Below are 23,477 nucleotides of genomic sequence, written 5' to 3'. Positions count from 1 at the left end.
TGCTAACGTGTCAAAAAGCTATTTATTTTGGGTATGTTAATTCATTTTTTCAAAATACTTTGCTGAAACCCTTTTTACTTCTATATGTAGAGTCTCTTAGACTTCAGTATAAGATGTTAGCACATAAAAATAATTATTATATCATAATAATAACTTAATAATGCAAATAGCTTATATTTTTAAATTTATATTTTAAAGTAATTGTTTAGAGTCTTGACATAATTTCACACTTACAGAAAAGGTTCAAGAATAGTATGAAAAATTCCTAAATGTTAACATTTTACTGTATTTACTTCCTATCCTGTGTGTGTGTATATAAATAAAATTTATTTATATATGTCTATATGTGTATATTTTTTCTGAGCCATTTAAGAATAAGGTGCAGATGTGAAGTTCTTTTACCTCACATAATTGAATGTGAATTTATAATTCATTTCTCTGATCACTTTTTGGAGGAATTAAGAAAATGACATTTGATGAAATTTTTGAACATTTTAAATAAATGCTTCTTATTAGGAAGTGACTCACTTAATTGTTTGCATTTCTCTGGATCAGTTACTCAAAGCATGAAGCTTGAACCAACAGCAGTGATGTCTTCTGTAAGCTTGTTAGAAATGCATGTTTGTGGCCCCCGCTCTGACCCAGGGCACTGGAATCTCTGGGACTAGCGCTCAGGAAACCGCTTTAACAAACTCTCAGTGATTCCTATGCACATTAAAAAAAATCTCTTTCCTTAGTTTTTTTTTATTTTAAATACTAGTCTATCTCAGAAGCCAGAACCATGTAAGTATTTTTTCCCTTAGTTTTTGATTGCTTTCTTGTAATGAGTATTCTTTTCATTAATTGTTACAGTACCTGGGAGAGTATCTGTGTTAACAGTTTTCTTCTTGTTACAGGTTTAGATGACTCATTCAAGTTTTGGCAGGCTCCATCTAGGATATCCAGTCAAGATCGTGATCCAAGTTCTCTCTCCACCTCAGAAACAACGGTACATGCAAAGAGTACATAAGTGCTTCAGTTTGAATCTCCAAAAAATTTGAATTTGGGTAGTGGAGAGATAAGAGAATGGATACAAAGTATTAGCTTATGATAAAACAAGCTATGATTTATTCAAATAAATCTTTCCTTTCCAGTGTTATCTGCAAAATTTAGTTAGGTATTTACTTAAATTATTGTATTTAGCCTGTACATCAGCCATACATTGTGAATACTATTTTGCTTTTTTTTGTCTGAGCAAGTCACTCAGAAGTTAACTTTGTGGTCAATAGTGCTGTAAGTAGTGGAGTTGGAATAGGGTTTGCTTTACTGAAGTGTACACTGAATATCCTTTTAACTGAGAGTTTTCAACTTCTTTCCTCCCTCTTTTGATAGTATAAAAGTGTCAAAATATTTATCATTGGTAGTAGAAAAGAACCAATTCTGTATGATTAAAAATGCTTCATTACCCTGAAATTGTTCTTAAGGACAAGGCAATATGAAGAAAGTTGACCCTTTCAAATGATTCCAGTTTGATTCTGATTTTTTTTTTTGAGACAGAGTCTCACTTCATTGCCTGGGTAGAGTGCCGTGGCATCAGCCTAGCTCACAGCAACCTCAAACTCCTGGGCTCAAGCGATCCTACTGGCTCAGCATCCCGAGTAGCTGGGACTATAGGCATGCACCACCATGCCCGGCTAATTTTTTCTATATATTTTTAGTTGTCTAGCTAATTTCTTTCTATTTTTTTTTTTAATTAGAGACGGGATCTCACTCTTGCTCAGGCTGGTCTCAAACTCCTGAGCTCAAATGATCCACCTGTCTCATCCTCTCAGAGTGCTAGGGTGTCTTGTGTATATGTTGTTTATGTTTCATTTTCCATGTTGCAACGTTAATGAATAATTTTCTTTACCGATTCATAGGTGGCACCTTCATTGGGAAGTACTGAATTTCAACCACTTGTGCCATCAACAGCACTTTTACCTGAAGCCTCACATGACCAGTTTGTGGCTCAAGGTATCCTTTTAGGAAGACATTCTACCTTAAAAAGAAAAATTGACAAGTTGATCCAGGCAGATATTTTGAAAGTAAATGTCTAAAGAACAAAATATTAATGAAATAAATTACAGAACATGATGGGATAAATTTAGAATAAATATATGAGACACAAACTAAACAAATGCTCTTAACTAATTAGTGGAATTTGACTATCGTATAAATGGTCTGATTGCCATATGGTTCCTTATTAGGTAAGCGTAGGTATTTGCTATTTGAATTGAGGAACCGATAGATACTAAGGTAACTTAATTTTCCCCCCCTTTTGAGAATACACTTAACTTTACCACACTAGGCCACTTGAAAGTGAAGAGATTCTGGTCTTAAGTATTTTCTAAGGCTATGCTTCCATTTAAAAGCACACAAAATGTATTAAGTCTTTATTTTATTACAAATGCACAATGAGCAACCAAGGATTTATTTTTATTAATGGTAATATATAGATTTTACTCCTTGTATTAGGAATTCCTTCCAACTGTGCTGTGCTTCAAATTTTATGTAGTTTGAAGATTATAACTTGGCTTTTGTTAATTCTAGAGAATATACAGGTCTTATTCAGTAGCATTAAATTACTGACCTGAAAGGAATATGCTGCCTAAAAAGAAGGTAGTTTTAAACACTTGACATATAACTATGCAGAAAAAAATGTCTTCTAAAACTTTTAGAAATACTTGCTTGAATATTTATTATAATATTCCAGTAATTTCCTAAACAGTGTTCATTTTGGTTTTTAGTAATTCATGTTAACAGTATATGAAAGTTGTAGAAAATATAAATGTAAATAATATAAAAATTATAGAAAGTACTCATTTGATCTTCTTAAGAACAGAAGGAGCAAACTATGATTGTTTAAATGGCTAAGGACACAGGGCATGAAATTTAGTAATGAATTTCATAAACATTTATCTCTAAAAGCATGTAGAACTACTCTTTTTTTAACAGCTTTATTAAGATATAATTCACATACCATATGATTTACTCATTTAAAGTGTGTAATTCATTGGTTTTTAGTATATTCAGAGTTGTACAACCATCACCACAATCAATTTAAGGACATTTTTCCCATCCCAAAAGAAACCGTGTATCTATTAGCAGTCATTGGCTATCTTCTCCCATCCTCTGCAGCCTAGGCAATCACTAATTTACTTTCATTCTTTGTAGATTTGCCTATTTTGGACCTTTTATATAAAGGAGTCTTTTGTGACTGACTTGTTTCACTGAGTATACGATTTTCAAGGTTCATCCATGTTATAGCATGTATCAGAACTTTACTTTTTTAATTGACAAATATATAATATTCCACTCTATGTATAGATCACATTTACCCATTCATCATTGGATGGACATTTGGATTTTGCCCACTTTTTGGTAATTATAAATAATGCTGCTATTAACATTCCTGTACAGGACAGGTTTTTGTGTGGCTATAACAAGGTTTTTTTTTTTTTTAGATTACTCTCCATTAAAATTTATTTTATTTGCAAGTATTTTGCTATGGATGTATATTCATTCACAGTTTTACTGGTTGCTACTCATTTCAGTGGATATATTTGACCAAAGAAAAAGCTTTTTAATCCTTTTTATTGAGCCTGCAAAGGAGTCTTTGAACAGTGTGTAAAGCATTAAATGTATAGTGTCAGTGAGCCTTAAGACTAGAACAATTTTTTGTTGTTGTTGAGTGTTTTCTTGAATTTCATCTCTTTAAAATAGTATTAAGATAAAATATGATTTTTTAGTGATAATGAAATTTTAGCTTCCTCAACTGGAACATCTAGTGGCATTTCCCAGTGAAGCTGGTTAGTCCTTTAATTTCTTGTTCTATTAATTCTTGATTAACCAGGGAATTAATTATTCCCTAAATTGATTTAGGACAGGATGACAAGAATGTTCTCAAGCGCATACATTAGGGCTACTTTAGATACCAACATTTTGTTTTAAAATTTGACTTCTAGCTTTTGTAAAAGAGAGATTCTTATGTTATAAGATATATAACCTTTTATGTTGTTAGAAATAAAACTTTTAATAGGAGCTCTTATAGCATCTATGCCTGTGTTTGCTATACAAAGTTGAAAGGAATCATTAAAAGATAAAATTTTTAGTATATTTGAGTACTATGTATATATTTTAGTATAAATAAATAGGATAATTTTCTCTAGATAAACTATAAAAATTTTATCGAATATATTGAAGGAGTTTGAATTTCTTAAATGTGTGTCCTTCACTCCTCTTTTTTGTGGGTATTTTTTCTTCTATGTCCTTGCTTTCAAAATGCTGAAGACATATGATACATATTTTGTGAATACTGAAAAATTTCCCTTGAAATCATTTGAACAGTTTTCATTCGAGTTACCTAAATTTAATTTTCCCATTTTTATTTGGTTCAAAATATCAAACCTTTTTTGAGTTTTACTTTAGAGAAAGCTAGTTTAGAATATAAATTGATATATATTTTCAATGTAGTTGCCAGTTTATTTTATAAAATTAAGCAGGACATTTGTTGCTTTGATCTCTTATTTCCAAGTTTTGAAAAAAAGGAACATACTGGTTAGTGTCATACCTCATAAGAAAATTGTATATGTTGTGTATGTTGATTACTAGGCAGTGTACACTGCACCGGGTCTTTATATTCATTATCTCTTTTAATCTCACAGCCACTCTGGTTGCTGGTTTCATTTTCTTTGTTCTACAAATGAGAAGATATCTAGGGTAATAAAAATTACTAGAAATAGACCTCAGCAATTTAAAAGGGTGGGGGGAGAATAAATGGTATTTAAATTGAAAAATTGTTACAAAGAGTAGAACAGACTTAAAACTACTATTTCAAATATACTAGATGTTGCAGATGAGAATGAAATGAAATTGAAGTATAGAAATCATGAAAAACAGAGAAACAATTCTTGATAAATTTGTAAGAAAGTAGGAATTCATAGATGTTTTCTTAAGATAAAAAATATATATATACCTTTGCCTTAAAGCAAACACCTTTCTCAATAGGGAAGCATTAGAAATATTTTCACCATATCCACTACTATTCAACATTATATTGTAGGTATTAGGAAAGAGAGTTTAGTTAGAAGCATAAGAATTAGAAAAGAAGTAAAACTATCTCTTTGCATATGATATATAGCATACCTAGAATTCTTTAAAGATTTAACAATAAAACTAATTTAAAGAGTAAAAGAATTTAGTAAGGTAGTGTGACATAGAATTAACATACAGAAGTCAATAAATTTTATATATACGCATAGGCAACTATGAAGTGTAATGTGGAAGAAAATCATCATTTACAACATCAGCAAAGAAGATAAAACATTAGGAGTAAACTTAATAAGAAATCTGCAAAACTCATAGGAGGAAAACTTTAAAATGCTCCTGAAAAACACAAAAATAGACATGAACAAGTGAAAAGACATCCTTTATTTTTAGGTAGGATGACTCAACATCAAAAAGTTAATCTATAGATTAAATACAATCCCAGTAAAAATGTCAACAAACTTTTTTTTTTTTTTTGTTAAAGAGCCTTTTAAAAAAGGCTGAAGTACACTGGTGTGATCACAGTTCACTGTAACCTCTTGGGCTCGAGTGATCCTTCTGGCTCAGCCTCCTGGACTACAGGTGCTTATCACTGTGCTCTGCTAATTTTTAAAATTTTTTGTAGAGATGGGGTCTTGCTACGTTGTCTAGGCTGGTCTCAAATTCCTGACCTCAATTGATTCTTTTGCCTTAACCACCCAAAGTGCTGGGATTACAGGTGTGAGCCACCACACCTGGGATCAACAGACTTCTTTCTGGTGAACAAGAGTTCATTCATATAGAAAAATGAGCATGCAAAAATAGCCAGGAAAATACTGAAAAAGGAGATTGGTCTCACCAGGCATCAAACCATACTATAAAGCATAATTAAATCAGTTTGTTACTGGCACATGAGTAAACAAATAGAATAGAAAATATATCCTAAATAATAAAAGTGACATCTCAGATCATGGGTGAGGCATGGATCTTTTAAAAAATGGTGCTGGTCACTGGCTAGCCATTTGAAATAAGATAAAATAGATCTGTATCTCACATCATACATAAGAATCATCAGGGTTCTAAAAGTGAAAATTGAAATTATACAAGTAACAGAAGAAAACGTGTATGGATTCCTTTATAAACTAGGCGTAGGAAAAGATTTTTTAACTATGCCGCAAAATCCAGATTCAATAAGAAATGATTGAAAAATTTGACTATATAAAATTAAAATAAAAAATAACTTTTACATGACAGAAAATATCATAAAGTCAAAAGACAACTGACAAACTGGCATAAATATTTACAACATAACTCACATAGTCACATAAACATACAACATACAAAGCACTTTTAATATTTGAGGGAGAAGAGAACCCAAAACCTCATGTAAAAGCAAAAGACGTGAACAGATAATTCATAAAAAAGCCATAAAAGTTGCCCTTATCTTTGAATAAGTACAAATTAATACTACCCTGAGATACTTTTTGTAAGTACTTTTCCTTATCTATTATATTGCCAACAATTAAGAAGTATTGGCAATATATTCTGTTGGCGAGGCTGTGAAAAACAAGCACTTTTATACATTGTTAGAGGGAATGCAAATTATTAATATAACTCTTTTGGAAGGGAATTTGGCAATATCTAACAAAACTATAAACGTATTTACCTTTGATTCAATAATTACACTTCTAGGAATTTTCCTCTGATTCATCACCAACAATATAAAATACACATGCATATGATTATTTTAATGTAGCATTGTTTATAAAATATTGGAAACAACCCAAATTCTAAGTAGGTGAGTGTTTTTTAAATAAACATCTACACAGTGAAGAACTATACAGCTATTAAAAAGAAGCAGGATATCTTCAAACTGATATGGAATAATTTTAGGAAATATTGTCAGGTGAAGGAAGCACAGTGCAAAAGAGTATTGGTAGTTTATAGTGTTTAAAGTTTTATATTAATGCCTTTTTGTGTATGAAAGAAACTGAAATAAAAAATACACGTGGGACTGGGTGCAGTGGCTAACACCTATAATCCGAGCACTTTGGGAGGCCAAGGTGGGAGGATTGCTTGAGGTGGCCAGAGTTTGAGACCAGCCTGAGCAAGAGTGAGACCTAGTCTATACAAAAAACACAGAAATGTTAGCTGGGCCTGGTGGCGCATGCCTGCAGTCCCAGCTGCTCAGGAGGCTGAGGCAGGAGAATGACTTGAGCCCAGGAGCTTGAAGTTGCAGTGAGCTATGATGATGCCGTTGCACTATAGCCTGGGTGACAGAATGAGACTCTGTCTCAAAAAAACCCATAACCCCCTGTCCCCAAAACATGTATTTCCTCATTTGTGCAGAAAGAAAAATAGAGGAAGGATTAACTGGAAACTAATGAGATTATTGATGAGGATGAGTGGGAGGTAGGAAATATGACAGGATGGGAACAGGGTAGAAGAGATTGAAGGATGGAAATAGTAGCTCTTCTGTGCATATACCTTTTTGTGTAGTTTGACTTTTATAATCATGTTTCACTTGTCAAAACGAAAAATAAAATCAACAAAAATGGGAGAAAATAACAAGGAATACAAACAAATTAATCTAGCTGCATTTCACATGAATGGCGCTGAAGTGAGTGAGGAGCTAACCCAAGTAACTCTCGAACATATTTTTAGGACTTTAGTCCTCAGACTAATGGCAAAGAGAACTATAAGCAAGTATTGAACTTAAGTTACTAGTTTTATTTTTTGCAATAGTATTAGTTAGCAATTCTGAAACTATGTGTTTCTAAGACTGGGCAAATAAGTAAATATACTGTGGATGATAAAAGCCAGGTGTTTTACTTTCATATAATGGAATTACAAATATGGAAAGAGGAAAGATATTTAATGAACTGTGTAAGGTTGGATTTGAATTGTAACTTTCAGTATGAATAATAATTTTTAATTCATAAATACAGATGTGTGTTTATATGCCCAAGTATACATATATGCATACACACACACACACACACACACACGTGTTTTGTAGCTTAGAAGCAATGACACACTAATAGCAATATATACATTTAGTGCCCAAATCTTGGTTTCCAAATTCCGTTCTCCACTTCAGGGAATCAAGGCTCTTCGGAACAAATATCCAATTTCAGGGCTTAAATTGGGAAAGAACAAGATGAACCCAGAGCATCTTGCTGTGCCAGAAAGTGAGAAAATGCTCAAAGGTTAATGGAGGTGTTAGCTAATGTATGGTATATGTACCTTGTTACTTTTCTAAAATCTGAAAGTATTTTGAACTTGGAAACACTTTTGGCTCCTGGAGTTTCAGAAAAAGAATTGTGAGCCATCTATTTGTTCCTTAATGTCTGAACACTTGGGCACAAAGCCATATTCTGCCCTTCCTGACTTGGCTCGTCTGCTCTCACCCAAGACACACACATAACATTCATGTACACACACACAACACACATTCATGTACACACACACTTGCGCCCACATGATGGAGGGAGGAGGTCAGGAATAGTAGGAGCAGTCTGACTCTGGCCTCAAGGTTAAGATGAGCTAAGCAGCTAGAAGAACTCCCCAGCCATCCATCTTTGTCATTTTCAGGAACTTTCCTCTGAGTATAAGAACTTGTGAACATTGTGCGTGGCCATAAGGTAAAAATAATTGTTATGCTTATTTTCAATAATAGGTCAGCATGGAACTACATCACTGCGGCCTCCTCATGATTCATCCCTTTCTGCTCCCCTGCCCAAACAGCATGCTTTTGTTACTCCATCTCTTCTTTCAGCAATGTGCAGCCTCTTAGACAACCTCTTGGTGACTTCTCCAAGAGATACTGCAAATGCTTTTCGACAAGCCCATCTCGTAGAGCTTCTCTGTAGGTAAGAGATAAATACTCCCAGGGAGGCATGGTAGTAGAGATGAGTTTACAAAAGCTGTATTCATGACTTCATGTAAGACTTCATGTTTACTGGGAATATGTCCTTATTCTTTTTTGGGCTCATTAGACTCCAGGTTTTTGCTTTTGCCAGAATTGTCTTGATAGTTTTTATTTTAGGTCTATCAAAGTACTTGTATTTGTTTGTTATCTTGACTAGGAAGGCTAAAAAAGATCCTGAATTTTAAAATTCAGGGGTTCTCAACTGTATTTGTCCTCCAGCACACTTAAGGAGTATGGTGCAGTCAGTCCCTTTTTCTTAATGGATGTGGAGGAGTTTGGGGATTCATCTTGTGGTTATATCAGAAGAATATCACTGGGTTAAAAAATCATTGTTTAAATCCGTTTGGAGTTATTTTGTTATGTTAAACTTTTCATCAGAAAGTATTCTGACCAAATTTAGGGAAATAATGATTTCATTCTTTGAATTTTTATTACTCACTTATCTAGTATTAATGAGCCTCTGACAAAAGTTTTTCTGATTTTCTAATAAAGTATAGTAAAATAGACTAGATGCTGAATTAAGGCTGACCTAAGGTTGAATTCACTTGTAAGCTACTAGCTTGCAACTTTGGGAACATTACTTTAATCTATGGCGTGCCATTAATGCCTATTTAATAGGGCTAGTGTAAGGATTAAGAGTGATAGTATCTTTTCTTCCCGAAGTCTGGTTTATTCTAGTCAAGCGTGTACACCTTCCTTTAACCACATATTCATTTGCATTGCTCTGCTTCTCTGTCTCTTTGCCTTTGAACACTCACTGTCTGAAATGTCTTCCTTGTCTTGCCAAATCTTAGTGCCTTCTCTTTCTTTTTGGGATATTAAGAAAACTCTAAAAAATATAAACTAGAAAAGAAGTATTCCTTGTTTCACTTCACTCTGTTGGGATTACTCCTTTAACATTTATAATATGCAATGAAGTATAAATTTGTTCTGATTTTAATATTATGTCTCATTTGTCTTCTGTAATGCCTACTAGGATTGGAAAAGTAACTGTTAGTTGGTTGTCTTTCCTTCCTGGATGCTCCTGCCTTAAGATGACCAAAATGGAGCTCTAGGAATATTCTTGCTTCTTAAGGGTCAGCTAAGAGTATGATGTGTCATTGAGGCCACAAAGACGTTAAAGGACCTTTTATGGCAAAGGCTCATCGTATTTCCACACCTGGTTTTCATATCTGACTTTAAAAAATTCCAGTTTGTTTTACTTTGTTTTTTGCTTTTTAAATATGAATATTTCCTAGCCTGTATTTTTGCTATTTTGATTAGGAAACTAACCACCAAGGTTACTTTTACTCTTGTTTGCTTTCCTTCCGAATGGGCTGTGTTACATTTTATTCTACTTTTAATAAGTTTTCCTTAGATATTTTCTTCAGAACTCTTTGCTTTTCACCTTTATCTGAGGAGATATTTTCCTGTTTGAAGGTAATTTGGAATATAGTTTAAAATATTGTGGGATATCTTTTTATAAACATTTTATTTACTTACAAAAATCCATTCCTTTGAATTGTATTCCAGTTTACCTTCAAACTTCAAATTCTGATTTATTAATCCTTAGTAAGAAGGATGCCAGTCATCTAAAGGGTTTTTTTTCCTGCCCTCCCCAGCATTGCGGATGCCACCCTCATACAGAAATGCGTCCAGGAACTCAAGCCCCCACTGCCTGTATCACCTGCAGTTGAACACACTCAGGCTCAGGTAAGGGTCTCACGCATGTCTCTCGCCTAATGTCTGTGAGTTTGCTTACTTTAAGTGTCAAAAATGTAAATTCTACCGAGGAGATACTAACCATATGAAAAAGATGAAAATTATACATGATATGATGAAGTTATTTGAACTTAAAATTTTAATAGGAGGCATCTTTGGATGGTAGAAAAGAGAAGTGGAGTTTGAAGACAGATTCCATTCCTGACTCCATCATTAACCAGCTATAAATGTTTAATTAGATGTGTAGATAGCTTTGTGCACCGCTTTAAAAAGGGGGACATTGGTATAGACCACCTTCTCATTCTGTGATTCTAGGCTATCTCTGTTATGTCTGTTATTTTCACTTAAGTTGAAGTTGTTAAAATACTTTGTAACTTAGTTATGTATATTTTCAAAACCCAGTCTGATAAGAATAAATCTATTTTTGTTCCTTTATAGATATTTACTGTTTTTAAGTTCTTGCCTATAGCTAGAGTCTATGTGTAAAGTATGCTTACAATTCCTCATGTAGTTGTAGCTAATAGAAGCTTTATTTCAAAATCAAATTTTATGAAGGGCTATAAGATTTTTGGGGTGTTGATGAGTTAAAGGTGAATTAGACAATATTGCTTGCTTTGAGATGTATTCTGTGAGCTGACTAGGGCAGACCACTATTACAAGGTTTGGGACCACCATGCTTGGGGTCTCTGAAGCACTTGTCCCAGTGCAGTGTTTTTATTTGAGCATGAGTATTGTGTAATGACTGTCTCCTCTGTTTTTCTACTGTCCATTCAACAAATCTTTATTGAGTACCTACTTTATACCAGGATCTTCCCTAAGTGAATAAAACAAAGATCCTTTCCCTCAAGTTGGGAAAACAGATAATGAGCAAATCCACAAATGACTGAGAATGATAGACATCTCAGAAGAAAAACTAAAGCAGGGGACAGGATGTGATGTCAGAGTTGGGAGGGGAGGGCTGTTCCACTTGGGGTGGTCAGGGAGGACCTTTTAGATAGTGACGTGTGACCTGAAGTAAGTGAGGAAGCTCTTCCTATGGCCATAGCAAGGCCTCTGAGTATGCTTGGCCTATCTAGGAAACAGTAAGGAGGCCAGAGTGGCTGGAGCAGAATCTGTGAGGGGGAGAGGAGGACAGAGGGGCACGCAGCTCCCTGAAGGCAGGACCTCGCCTGCTGTTATGTGCCCTTGTATCCTGGGTGTCTAGCGCAGCGCCTGTCCCATGGCAGGTACTTATTCAGTACTTGTGCAATGAATGAATGATAGCAGTAACAGACATTGATGGGTACTTCTTTGTGTTGATTAATGTAATCTTCATAACAATCATATGAAGTATCATTAGTATCAGTCGTCATTTTATAAAGGAAGTGACTGAGGCCCAGAGAAGTGAGTACCTGTCCAAGGTCTCTCACACAATTAGGGGCAGAGCCAGATTCCACCCTATGCAGGCTGGTGCCAGAGACCACACTCTTAACCACTACACTACCTGGCCTTATGTAGATTAAAGCTTTTTGGCTGTTGGTGCTTATATTAGATCATTCACTCATTCCAGAAAATACTTGAGCCTCTGCTCTACCAGATTCTGTTCTAGGTGCTGTGATAACATCCTTGAACAAAGCAGAGGAACATCCCTGCCCACATAGAGTCTATGTCCTGGGTTCAGAAGACAGACAGTAAACAAGTAAATAAAATGTAAAGTATTTTATCAGACAGTGGCAAATGGTATGGAAAAAAATAAATGAGGATGGATAAAAGAGCGTGTCAGCAAGGGGAGAGGTTCCTATTTTTAGGTAGAGTGGTCAGAAAAGGCCTCATGAAGGTGACATTTGATCAGAGACTTGAGGAGGTGACTATCTGGGGCAGAGCTCTGAGCAGTGGGGTTACAGTCTGCTAAAGGCACTGGTTTGAAAGTTCATGGTTGGTTGGTATAGTTTTTGAAGAGTGTCATGCACAGAAACTCCTGTGCTAATATTTAATCTTGAATATGATGATATACAAAAGAATCTTTACCAATTCAGCTTTTCCCTCCCTAACACTTCTTATTGACTCTTACCTGGCATGGTAAGAATGGTATTTGTGGTAATACTTCATACATTCAGAGGTCAGACTTGTCATAATTTCAGTAATAGAATATGAAGGGAATATGAAATCTCAAAAAAGACTTCAGAGCAATAAGCAAATTAAATTTCACAGACAATTTGAGGAGTTTGTGACGTGTAGAGCAGCCTATACTTTTATATAAAAGTAAGTCAGCAGATTAGATAAAGAGGGGACATACTCATTAGGAGAAGTAGAACAGAAGAACTATTTTGGAGCAGTCTGACTATTTACCTCAGAGGCACATAACCCTCCACAAATGTAAAACAGTCCCTGACTCCTAATTACATTCTTACAACCTCAAAATAAAGTGAGAGGAAAAGAGTGTGTGTGTGTGTACACACACACAGGGAGAGACTGACTTAAGAATATCTTTAGAAAGTTCACTTACATGGACTATCTCTTTGCCTGAAGATGGTGGATAAATAAGGCATCACAGCTTATGCTTTAATTGTTAAATATTTAGAGGATTGTTATTTTTCTAAAAAGTACTTTTGCCAGTTAATACGTATAATATTATCATCAGGAAAATTCCAGAGATGGTTTTGTTGGTAATATTGGAGAAGATTTAATTTTTTCCCTTATAATTAAGAATAATATTTTTATGCTGAAGGATAGGTGAGGGTAAAAATAGAACATATTTGCATTTTATTTGTAGCAATAAGTAGGCTATTAGACTAGCTTTTTTTCCTCCCCACTTGCACATTTTGAAGAGTAGTTTTGTAATCTTTGTTTCTTTATAAAATTGTAGACTACAGCTTTGTAATGCACATTTCTGCTTCTACAAGAATATTGATTCCACAATTTTAGGTACTTGAAAAATATGAAGACTTTCTTTTCTTTAAGTGGAATTCAAGATGTGGCCTTGAAATATTGCTCTGTTTGGTGATGTTATAGTTGACAGTGTTAATATGACTATTAATGACATGTTTATCACATGAGAAAAATAATGCTTTGACTGCTATGTGTTCGTTTCAGATCTTTAAAAATTATGATTAATATTTTGTTAGTTTTTTATTAACTTATGAAAGTAAAATACTGTATCACTGAGATGGGCCTTTCATATGATATGTTTTGTTGTACCTTATCTCCGTTTCACATAGGTTTCCTTCCTCCTGGAGTACCTGTCCTCTTTGTCCAGGCTTCTGCAGTCATGCTTGTTGGTAGATCCTGACCTTGTGATTCAGGACGATCTTCTGAAATCTCTAATCACTAATATCATCGGCATCCTCACCATATGCACCAAAGATTTATTAGGTAAGCTTTATTTTTTAAGTTTAAAAGGTAAGTGAATACTATTGAGAAAAAAAATCTTACTCTGTTCCAGATAACTTCAAGATTACTTTTTGAGTTCTTTTTGCCAATATTTTGGAAGGCTTTGATAATGTACTTTATAGTTTGGATGCTTTTCTTTTAATAGTGTGGATACTTTTAAGTGGTTCCAGGAGACCACCTGAGACAAATGTGTAGTGTAACAAAGAACTATCCCTGTGCTGTCAGTTAAATGAGGACAAAGCTCCTATATCATGTTAGAAACTGAGTTCTGGGTATTAATTATCCTTATAAACTATGGCTAACACCAAATGACCTAATAAGTCATTTGCAATAACATGTATAAGCCAATTGTTTAAAAATTATTTTTAAATTTTTTAAAATTTAAAAATTTGGTATTTCTCTTTGCCTTTCAATTCATTCATATTTAGTCCTTTGAATTATGGATTTGCTTGGTTTTAGATCTGGAAAGTGAAGTATGTTTACGATACCCAGCAAAGCCAGTCCTCAGTCTCTTATCAGTGTTAAATTATCTCAGTGCTAAGAGCCATAACTCCTTACTTGGAAATTCTATAAGTGGCAGTGATATCCTAACTAATCTTATTAGGTTAGACTATGCAATCTCAACAAGGTGATATCTTCCCTGACCCCATAAGAAGTGAACATTGTTTCTTAGGAGAAGGGAGTGTGGCAAAAAAAAATCTTAGAAATTACAATGGTTTGTGGGCTGTCAAAGCTCAACTCTGCTTGATAAGATTTTATTACTTAGTATTTAATTTCTCTTGTTGGATTTTCTTGGGTATTCCTTGAGAAGCACTGGCCTTGAGTTCATGGAAGATACACAAGGTGTATGCAAGATTAGTGCTACAAAACTGTTGACTATATGGCTGCAACTGGATGACTTTTGATGTATTGCTTGATTGCAAAGTCATGTGGCAAAAGGTGGTCTGTGCATCATGGCTGCTGTTGGCTGCCTTGTAGATGCTTTTTATTGAGCCTCTTTTATGTGTGACTTGAGGTTTGAAAGTTTAAATAAAAATAGCATATATTTTATTATTACATAAAAGTTATTTAACCTATCATTAATTATATCAAGTGCTGAAAGGAAAAATGTCAACAATATCTAAATGTACATCTAGTAGCTGGTTAAGTTAGATATGTTTTCTCATATCTAGCAAAAGGTAAAAGTGCATTAATATTTTTTTAAGAAATAAAGTCTTAAATTACTTTTCCTGGAAAAATAACAATTTTGAATGGTTTTATTAAAACATAATTATATTTCTATTGTGTATTTATATAAATTGCCAATTTTTTATATAATACATTATAATGTATATAAATAAATAATATTAAAAGTTATTCAGCAAGTACAGTTATCAAGTTAAATTCAATGTTAATAGCTCTTTAATTTTTAATTTAACTTTAAACTTAAATATTTTATTTGGCCATTTTTAAGCCTGTATTGAATAAAAAAGTAAGTTTTATACTTAGTCTTTTTATGTATTAAATACAGATATACATATAATACATAAACAAATGTACAGTATTATCTGTGGAAGTAAAGTTTTGTGGAGCTAGCAATGGGGCAACATAAGTCTAAAGCGACTCTTTAGAAAGCCAATAATGACAGAAATGTTGAGAAACACCAAGGATTGCTATAATTAAAATTGCCTGGAAGTTAGTGTTTTCAAATACCTAATGGGTGCTGAAGAACACCTAGATGGAAAGTCCTCAGTTTACTTTATAGTGGAGTTTGACCAAAGAGGACAAATACTGCTGATGTCATGGTCAGAGAGAGTCCTCAGCCACTTCTCTCCAGCTTCCATTTACCCAAGTACAGAGACAGGAAAATGTATTCTCACCCTAGAAGGTTAATTTGTTGCATTCTTAGCCATAGGCAAAGCTGCAGAATTCTCTTTTGTATTATAATTTTCTTCCTTGGGTAATACTCTTCTTGGTTCTTCAAATAAATTCTTTCTTTTCTGCCCTGACCTTGGTATATTATGTTTTCTTTTTCAACCCTGCACAAAGCTACTAGAGAAGATAAAGGAAACAAGAGAAAACTTACTCTTATATAACAATGACATGTTTTTATAATATGCCCAATGTATAGTTCTGAAGTTATGGCTTAATGGATAATTTGTCATACTTTTTGATTGTTGTTGAGTATGCTTTAATAAGAGGAGGGTTTATGAATGTGTATTTGCGTGTAGGAGGGTGGAGGAAAGATATCTTTAAGAAGCAATGGGAAAGTGAAGTTAATTGAAATAAGTTTTGGATAATGCTGCACTGCATTTATCTTCATTTAACAAATACAATACGTATTATTTTAAGTATAATGAAGTATTTCTGCTGAATTGTATTTTGAAAGGTTCTTTTTCTTCTTTGTATCAATAACTTGAAATGTTTTGATTAATTTTATAGATAGAGAGTTAATATCAGCTTTTTATCATACATGGACACATTTATTTAACCTCCTGGCCACACTCCTGAGGAAAGCTGGTGCCATCTCTGTTCCGTTTATTACCGTGGCTCTGGCCAAGCACTGGGCGGCGGTGATTGGTAAGAAGATACTCTCATAGGCTTGGGCTCCTTCTGCTAATAGAAATTGAGATAATCATTATTCCTGACTAGATATGTAAATTCTCAAAAATTAAGAAATATGGCATGGCATATAAAAGAGGTACCAGGGTGCTTGCTTTGAGGAATTTACAGTATTCTTGAGCCCCCAAAAATGCATTTTTGAAAAATTGAAATGTATTTTAAGATACTGTAAAAGCAAGAAAAGCCTGTGGTTATATGAAGATACATATGATATGATTATAAAACAATAAGATAGATTTTCTTCTGTTAATATAGAAATTAGTCTCTTTTCTGACACATGTGCACTGCATGTGGGTAAATCTGCATGTATAAAATCTTATATACATGATAACATGGAAAGTTATAATGAAAGTATCATCTTGTTTCAAGACATCAGGATTTTCTTATAGCATAGATATGCCAAGATTACATTATAATTATTTTTATGTTTTCCATATAATAGTTGCCTATTAAAATAAATGATTATTTTTAAGTAATTAGTCTTTAATTTTAATAAAGTCTCCTAAATTTTAGCATAGAAAGAAACCCTTTTTATGTTCATAACTAATGTTTATGTTACCTTTTTCAATAACCTTTTTAAATGTATTCATAATGAGTTATTTTAAGTTTCCAAGTTATCCACTAATTCAACTGACCGACTTTTTAACATTTATTTTATCATTTGATGATTCTGTAAACTTAAATGTGATAGAATTTTTTAAATTTCAATAGATTTAGGGGGTTCCCTTGATTTTTGTTACATGGATGAATTGTATAATGCTGAAATGAAGGCTTTTAGTATACCAGTCACCAGAATTATGTTCATTGTTCCTGATAAATAATTTCTGAGCCTTCACCTTACCTTCCACCCTTCCCTTTTCTTAGTTTCCAATGTTCCTTATGCCTCTTTATGACCATATATACGCATCATTTAGCTTCCACTTATAAGTGAGAACATGTGGTATTTGTTTTTCTGTTCCTGAGGTATTTCACTTAGGATGATGATCTCCAGTTCCATCCAAGTTGCTGCAAAAGACATTATTTCATTCTTTTTTATGGCTGAGTAGTACTCCATGGTGGTTGTGTGCGTGCGTGTGTGTGTGTGTGTGTGTGTGTATGTGTGTACACACCACATTTTCTTTTCCACTCATTAGTAGATGGGCACTTAGGTTATTATAAAACTTTGCAATTGGGACTTGGGCTGAGATAAACATTTGGGTGTAGGTGTCTTTTTGATAAAATGTCTTATTTTCCTTTGGGTAGATACCCAGTAGTAGGATTGCTGGGCCAATGGTGGGTCTACTTTTATTTCTTTGAGGAATTTCCATACTGTTTTCCATAGAGGTTGTACTAATTTATATTCCCACCAGCAGAATTTAAGCAGTCCCTTTTCATTGCGTCCACAACATCTGCTGTTTTTTGACTTTTTAATAATGGCCATTCTGATCAGGGTAAGCTGGTATCTCATTTTGGTTTTAATTTGCATTTCCTTGATGATTAGTGATGTTGAATAAGCATTTTTTATATGTTTGTTGGCCATTTGTCTATCTTCTTTTAGGAAAAATCTGTTCATGTCTTTTGCTAACGTTTTGATGAGGTTATTTGTTTTCATTCTTGCTGATTTGTTTTGAGTTATTTGTACATTCTGGATGTTAGTCCTTTGTCAGATGTATAGTTTGTGAATATTTTCTCCCATTCTGTAGATTGTTTACTCTGTTGATTATTTTCTTTGCTGTGCAGAAACTTTTTAGTTTAAGTCCCATTTATTTATTTTGTTTTCCTCTTCCTCCTCTTCCTTCTCTTCCTCCTCTTCCTGCGCCTCCCCTCTCCCTCCTCATGATACAATAATGTTACTTGTTTTGGTGAATAATGTTTTATTGGAACACAGCCACACTCATTCATTTATGTGTTGCTTGTGTGGCTACTTTCATGCTGTAACAGTGGAGGTGAATAGTTGTGACAAAGGCAATGACCTGCCAAGCATATAAAATATTTACTATTTAGCCCTTTATAGAAAAAATTTGCTGACTCCCCACTTAAGCCTATGAACCTGACACTGTTTCCCTAGGGATAAAATAAATGCATATTAAATTGAAAACCTTTCTATAAAATATACACAGTTTTATATAATAATACTGCTCATCAAAAATAACTTACTACATAAGGAGTTTTGATAGTAGTAATGTTTATGAAAATATAACCAATAAAAATTATCATTGATATTTCTTGCCATGGTGTTAATTTTTTTTAAATCAATTCCATTCCATGTGCTATGTATCTTATGGTCACTTTAAAACTTATGTTATCAACAAGAATCTTTTCTCAAACTTAACTAATGTTTGAACATGATTTAAATGAACACAATTCTCAAGAAACCCTACTGCTAACTACTTTATTTTTCTTATGTAACTTAAATTTATATAACCCTAAATCTAAGTAAAAATTCTTATGGTTATAGTTCTTACACAAGCATAAATATAAAATAATATAAAAATCAAATATAACAAAATTATAAATCAAATACTTTTTAAGCTTATAATATTAATATAAAAGGACAAATGTTATTTTGATTAAACTAAATCAGTGCTCACAACAGGAATTTAATAATGACTGATTCATTGTCAGTTCTTTTGAGTTTGACTTAGTTGTTCTTTCCATTCTGTGTTTTGTTTGCAAATTAATTCATAACCACTCATGTTCTATTTGAACTACTATGAAATCTTTATTCATCTATTATGCCAACACTGCATACTAAGTCTTGCTTGCAAGTACTATTTGGCACCAACTTGTTTGAAAACAGAAACACAGTCACACTTATAAGATGGTAATCTAGATGATCCAGAGTAGTTATTTTACCTTTTTTTTTAGGTGAGTACTGAAATAAAAATTAAAATGTTAAAAATTCTAGAGAGTTTGTGTATCCCAGTAGACCCCAAACTCATCTAAATACAGTCGTCTTATATTGTGTATATGTGTGTTTCTAGACACACACACATGCTCTCTCTTTCTTCTTTCATATTAATAAAAAACCCGTATAATGAAAACTAAATAGATTCCTTGACTCAGTATACTAATGCTTACTATTTAAATTACTTTTAGACACTAGAGTTATTGTACTTGAACTATTGATAGCTTTACTTCATTAGAAATAAGTAAAGTGTAAACAATAAATCAGTCTGATTCACTTCTTTAATTTTGAAAAAATTTTCAAACATTTACATATGAAATTGTTCTCTCTTTCAGATATGTTCTGCAAATGTGTGGGCCTGTCTGTCACATGCCCCACCCTCTTCACTGCTAGCCTGCAGTTCCTTTCTGTTCTCTTGACTGAAGAAGCAAAAAGGCATCTTCAGGATAAGGACAAAACAAGTTTATGCCACAGTCCAACAATGGCATCACTTCTTGATAAAACTCAGGAAAATCAGAAATCTCTAGAACGACTTAATGAAGTAATTCTTCAGGTATGTGATTTCTTGGTTTTTTGAAACTTTATTTAGTGTTTAAATGAATTCACTTTCAGTCTTGGTATTATTAAAACCTTTTTCAGTCATTTGATTTGCAAAAAATTAATGCTCGTTATGACTGTTTAAATAATACAAAAGTATAACAATTAAATTACCTGCCATCTCCTGTCCAGTCTCAGCCCTCTGATGCTGACCGGTTTCTTTGATGAATATGATGTAAAGATTTGAAAGGACACATTACCAATCTAAGTCAGTTTCTCAAAACAGTGTTTCATGTCATAACCAAAATGGCTATATATTTCAGGAATGCAGTTATAATTCAAAATTTATTGCCATTTTAAAAATGTCTACATCTTTGAAAATATGTTTAAGTGGCATTTGATTTATATAAATTAACCACATTTGTCTTTCGGTGAGAAGATAAAAATCATAAAAAAAGGTAGAAAAGTAGTAGCATTATGCACCAAAGGATTTGCTGCAGCTTCCCAATAAGCCAGCTACATTTTATTGTACAAAGATAGAGAGTTGCTCCTGTCTACCAATTTGTTACCATCCCTTTGCTGCTTAGAATTTGGAAATTTTCACCTCTTATTTTGTCTGTGAAAGTCATGGTCATGCATATATTTCTGGTACAACCACTGTGCATTTTGAGAACCAGACTTGATTATGTTGAGCTGCAGAAAAGGCTGGGAGGAGAGGAGAGGAGAGGAGAGGATGCTTTCTGGCCGGCTAGAAGCTGTCCTGTGGAGGGTGTCACGAGACTCCTCAGGGGACTTTATCTCCCTTGCGCTACAGAATCTGGTTTCCTTTCCAGCATAGCTAGGAAGCCTGACAGGGAGCCCCCCACATTTTCTCATCTGTCTCCAGAAACAACTTCAGAAGCCTGGAACTCTAGGGGGAAAAGGGTCCTCAGAGCATTTCTCTAGAAGCCATTTACATTTTGAGACTGCAGCTTCCCTGCAGCTACTACCTCACTCTCATTTCACTCAAGTTTGCTTAGTCGAAAACAAAAACTGGACGTTGTCCCAGTTGTCTCATTCCCCATCGGAGCTACAGGTTTTATTTCCCAGTGATTAACTGACTCTGATTTTGCACTTTAAAGAATAATAAGCAGAAAAACTTAAATTCACACCTTTTCAGAATGCCTTCCCCCTCTCTCCTGTTCTACTTTAATTATTAATTTCCTAACTTTGGCTTTCATGGAGCATATTTCTCCTGGGGAAGGCTTTCGCTCTTGTCGACCTGCTTTCCTCTTCAGGGAATTAAATGACTTCCCCCTCGGAAGAGTGCCGTGAGGACAGAGTCCTGCGAGGACGGTGTGCCTGGCCCCTCCCTCCCTTTCTTAGGCCAGAAGGGCAAATCTGTCTGGGAGCCCAGCTCTTCCTGGATGACTCTGCTTCCTGCAGCCAATCCTGCTGGACCTGGGGAAGTTTAAAGACTTCCAGCCAGGCCAAGCCAAGGCTATTTTATTTCTCAACTATTTTCTCCTCTTAGTTGTGCTGTGTTTAAGGATCCATGATGAAATTCATGATAAATATGGATCCATGCAGAGTGATGAACCAGTTTATAATAGTGCATGTAGGAAAAACTCCAGGCTAGGGGAATTTGCGAAATTTACCTTGCCCTTATTTTTCCCTAATACTTTGCAATATTCATTATGAAAGTTATTGCTTTTAATCTTTTGGTATTACCTTCTTGTCTAAAAAAAAAAAAATGAGGTATCCTACAGCCACAGAATATTTAGTGATTTTCCTCTCCATTTCTTCTAAATTACTAAGGATATAAAGTATTCTGTGTGGATATGGACATATTAGCTAATTATTTAAACCATGTTTCCTAATAAACAATGCTCTTCCTGTTCATGTAAACAGTAGTATATAGATACATGGCATTTGTTAGAAGGACAAAAGCAAGTTTAAAACAAAGAAAGTGAAGAGAGGAATTGTAACAAATACTGTTTTCTTTGCCCTCTAGAAAGATGCTATGTGAACTAAACTGTTATTAGAATACATTAAACAGCAGCACATTATCATAAATAATATATGTATCTTACTATATGTCCATGTAGGCTGTGGGTTGTGCCAAGTGCTATATGAAGCAAAATAAACTACAGTTTTAAAATTATCAGAAGAAATAGTATTCTAAAATTGATGTCCTTCAAAGGAATATTTAAATTCTCTGTAAAGCCATACTCAAAAAATGTTACATGTAAGACCTTAGGCAAATCACTTAACCTCTTTTGATTCACTTCTTCAAGTGTAAAATAATAGGATTGTATTACATTATTGCTATGTTTCAACTGCCTCTAAAATCTCCATCCTCCTAATAAATTATTATGTTGGAACATCAATTAAAATGTCTTGGCAGGGTATCTTTTAAATGGCTGCTTTACAGCACTATCCCATTGGGGATATATATCGAAATTATGCATACTTATATATTAAATCACGTAGATTTATTTTTTCATAATTCCATTTTGAGGTAGTTTCAGAATTTGAATATTCTCTAAGAAATCATTAGCTGTCTTTTGTCCAGAAAATATTGACCACATTTGACTTCAATGGAGCTCTTGCCATCCTCAGTTTATGGAGATGTAGTTGTCCCCATTATGTGCGATTTTGCCTTCCATGGTTTCAGTTATTCATGGTCAACCATGGTCAAAAATATTAAATGGAAAATTCCAGAAATAACTCATAAGTTTTAAATTGTGCGCCATTCTGAGTAGCCCATGATGTGAATCATCCCTTTGTCCAGCATATCCACACTGTGTACATTCACCACCTGTTTGTCACTTAGCAGCCGTCTCAGTTATCAGACTGGACAGTTCACAAGAGGAAGAAGGGTGAGTACAGTACAGTAAGGTATTTTGAGAAAAAAGAGACCACATTCACAAAGTATAATAACTTTTATTATACTTTATTGTTATAATTGTTTTATTTTATTAGTAGTTGTTAATCCCTCTTACTGTGCCTAACTTGTAAGTTAAACTTTATCATATTAATAGTTCTGTATGTATAGACAAAACATAGTGTCCATAGGGTTTGGTACTATCCAAGGTTTGAGACATTCACTGGAGGTCTTGGAGCGGATCCCCCACAGATAAGGGGGAACTGCTATACTCAATATGTTTTATTTGCAATATATATTGATAACCAGATTAATAAAAATCTCTCTATATGTAATAGGTTTTGTCTTTAATTGATATGTTAAATTAATTTTGCTCCTTATATTTGATCTGATATCCAAGCATAGCAGTGCAAACAACTGACTCTTGTGTCACATTTTAGGAGATATGTTTTGCACTCATGTTTAGTGTGTGGTAAAATTCAAGGGTCAGTCTTTTGAAGATAAGGCTTATATATTTAAGTTACTGCTGTGTTGATGAATGT

At 33.9% G+C, this 23,477-nt stretch overlaps 1 protein-coding gene across 2 annotated transcripts in view; it reads left to right on the top strand.

Moving 5' to 3' along the window:
• The window catches only part of RTTN (rotatin), a 139,611-nt gene that overhangs the window by 89,094 nt on the left and 27,040 nt on the right, over positions 1-23,477 (top strand). For both annotated transcript variants that reach the window (XM_045527475.1, XM_045527477.1), the window contains exons 34-40: positions 897-988; positions 1,899-1,992; positions 8,723-8,915; positions 10,576-10,666; positions 13,873-14,026; positions 16,466-16,603; positions 19,868-20,085. In XM_045527475.1, coding sequence (XP_045383431.1) covers positions 897-988; positions 1,899-1,992; positions 8,723-8,915; positions 10,576-10,666; positions 13,873-14,026; positions 16,466-16,603; positions 19,868-20,085 — 980 coding nt within the window. The remainder of the gene's footprint in view (positions 1-896; positions 989-1,898; positions 1,993-8,722; positions 8,916-10,575; positions 10,667-13,872; positions 14,027-16,465; positions 16,604-19,867; positions 20,086-23,477) is intronic.

This window comes from Lemur catta, chromosome 16, assembly GCF_020740605.2.
Source record: "Lemur catta isolate mLemCat1 chromosome 16, mLemCat1.pri, whole genome shotgun sequence".
In the NCBI taxonomy this organism is placed as follows: domain Eukaryota; kingdom Metazoa; phylum Chordata; class Mammalia; order Primates; family Lemuridae; genus Lemur; species Lemur catta.
This window is presented reverse-complemented; position numbering and strand designations above follow the sequence as displayed.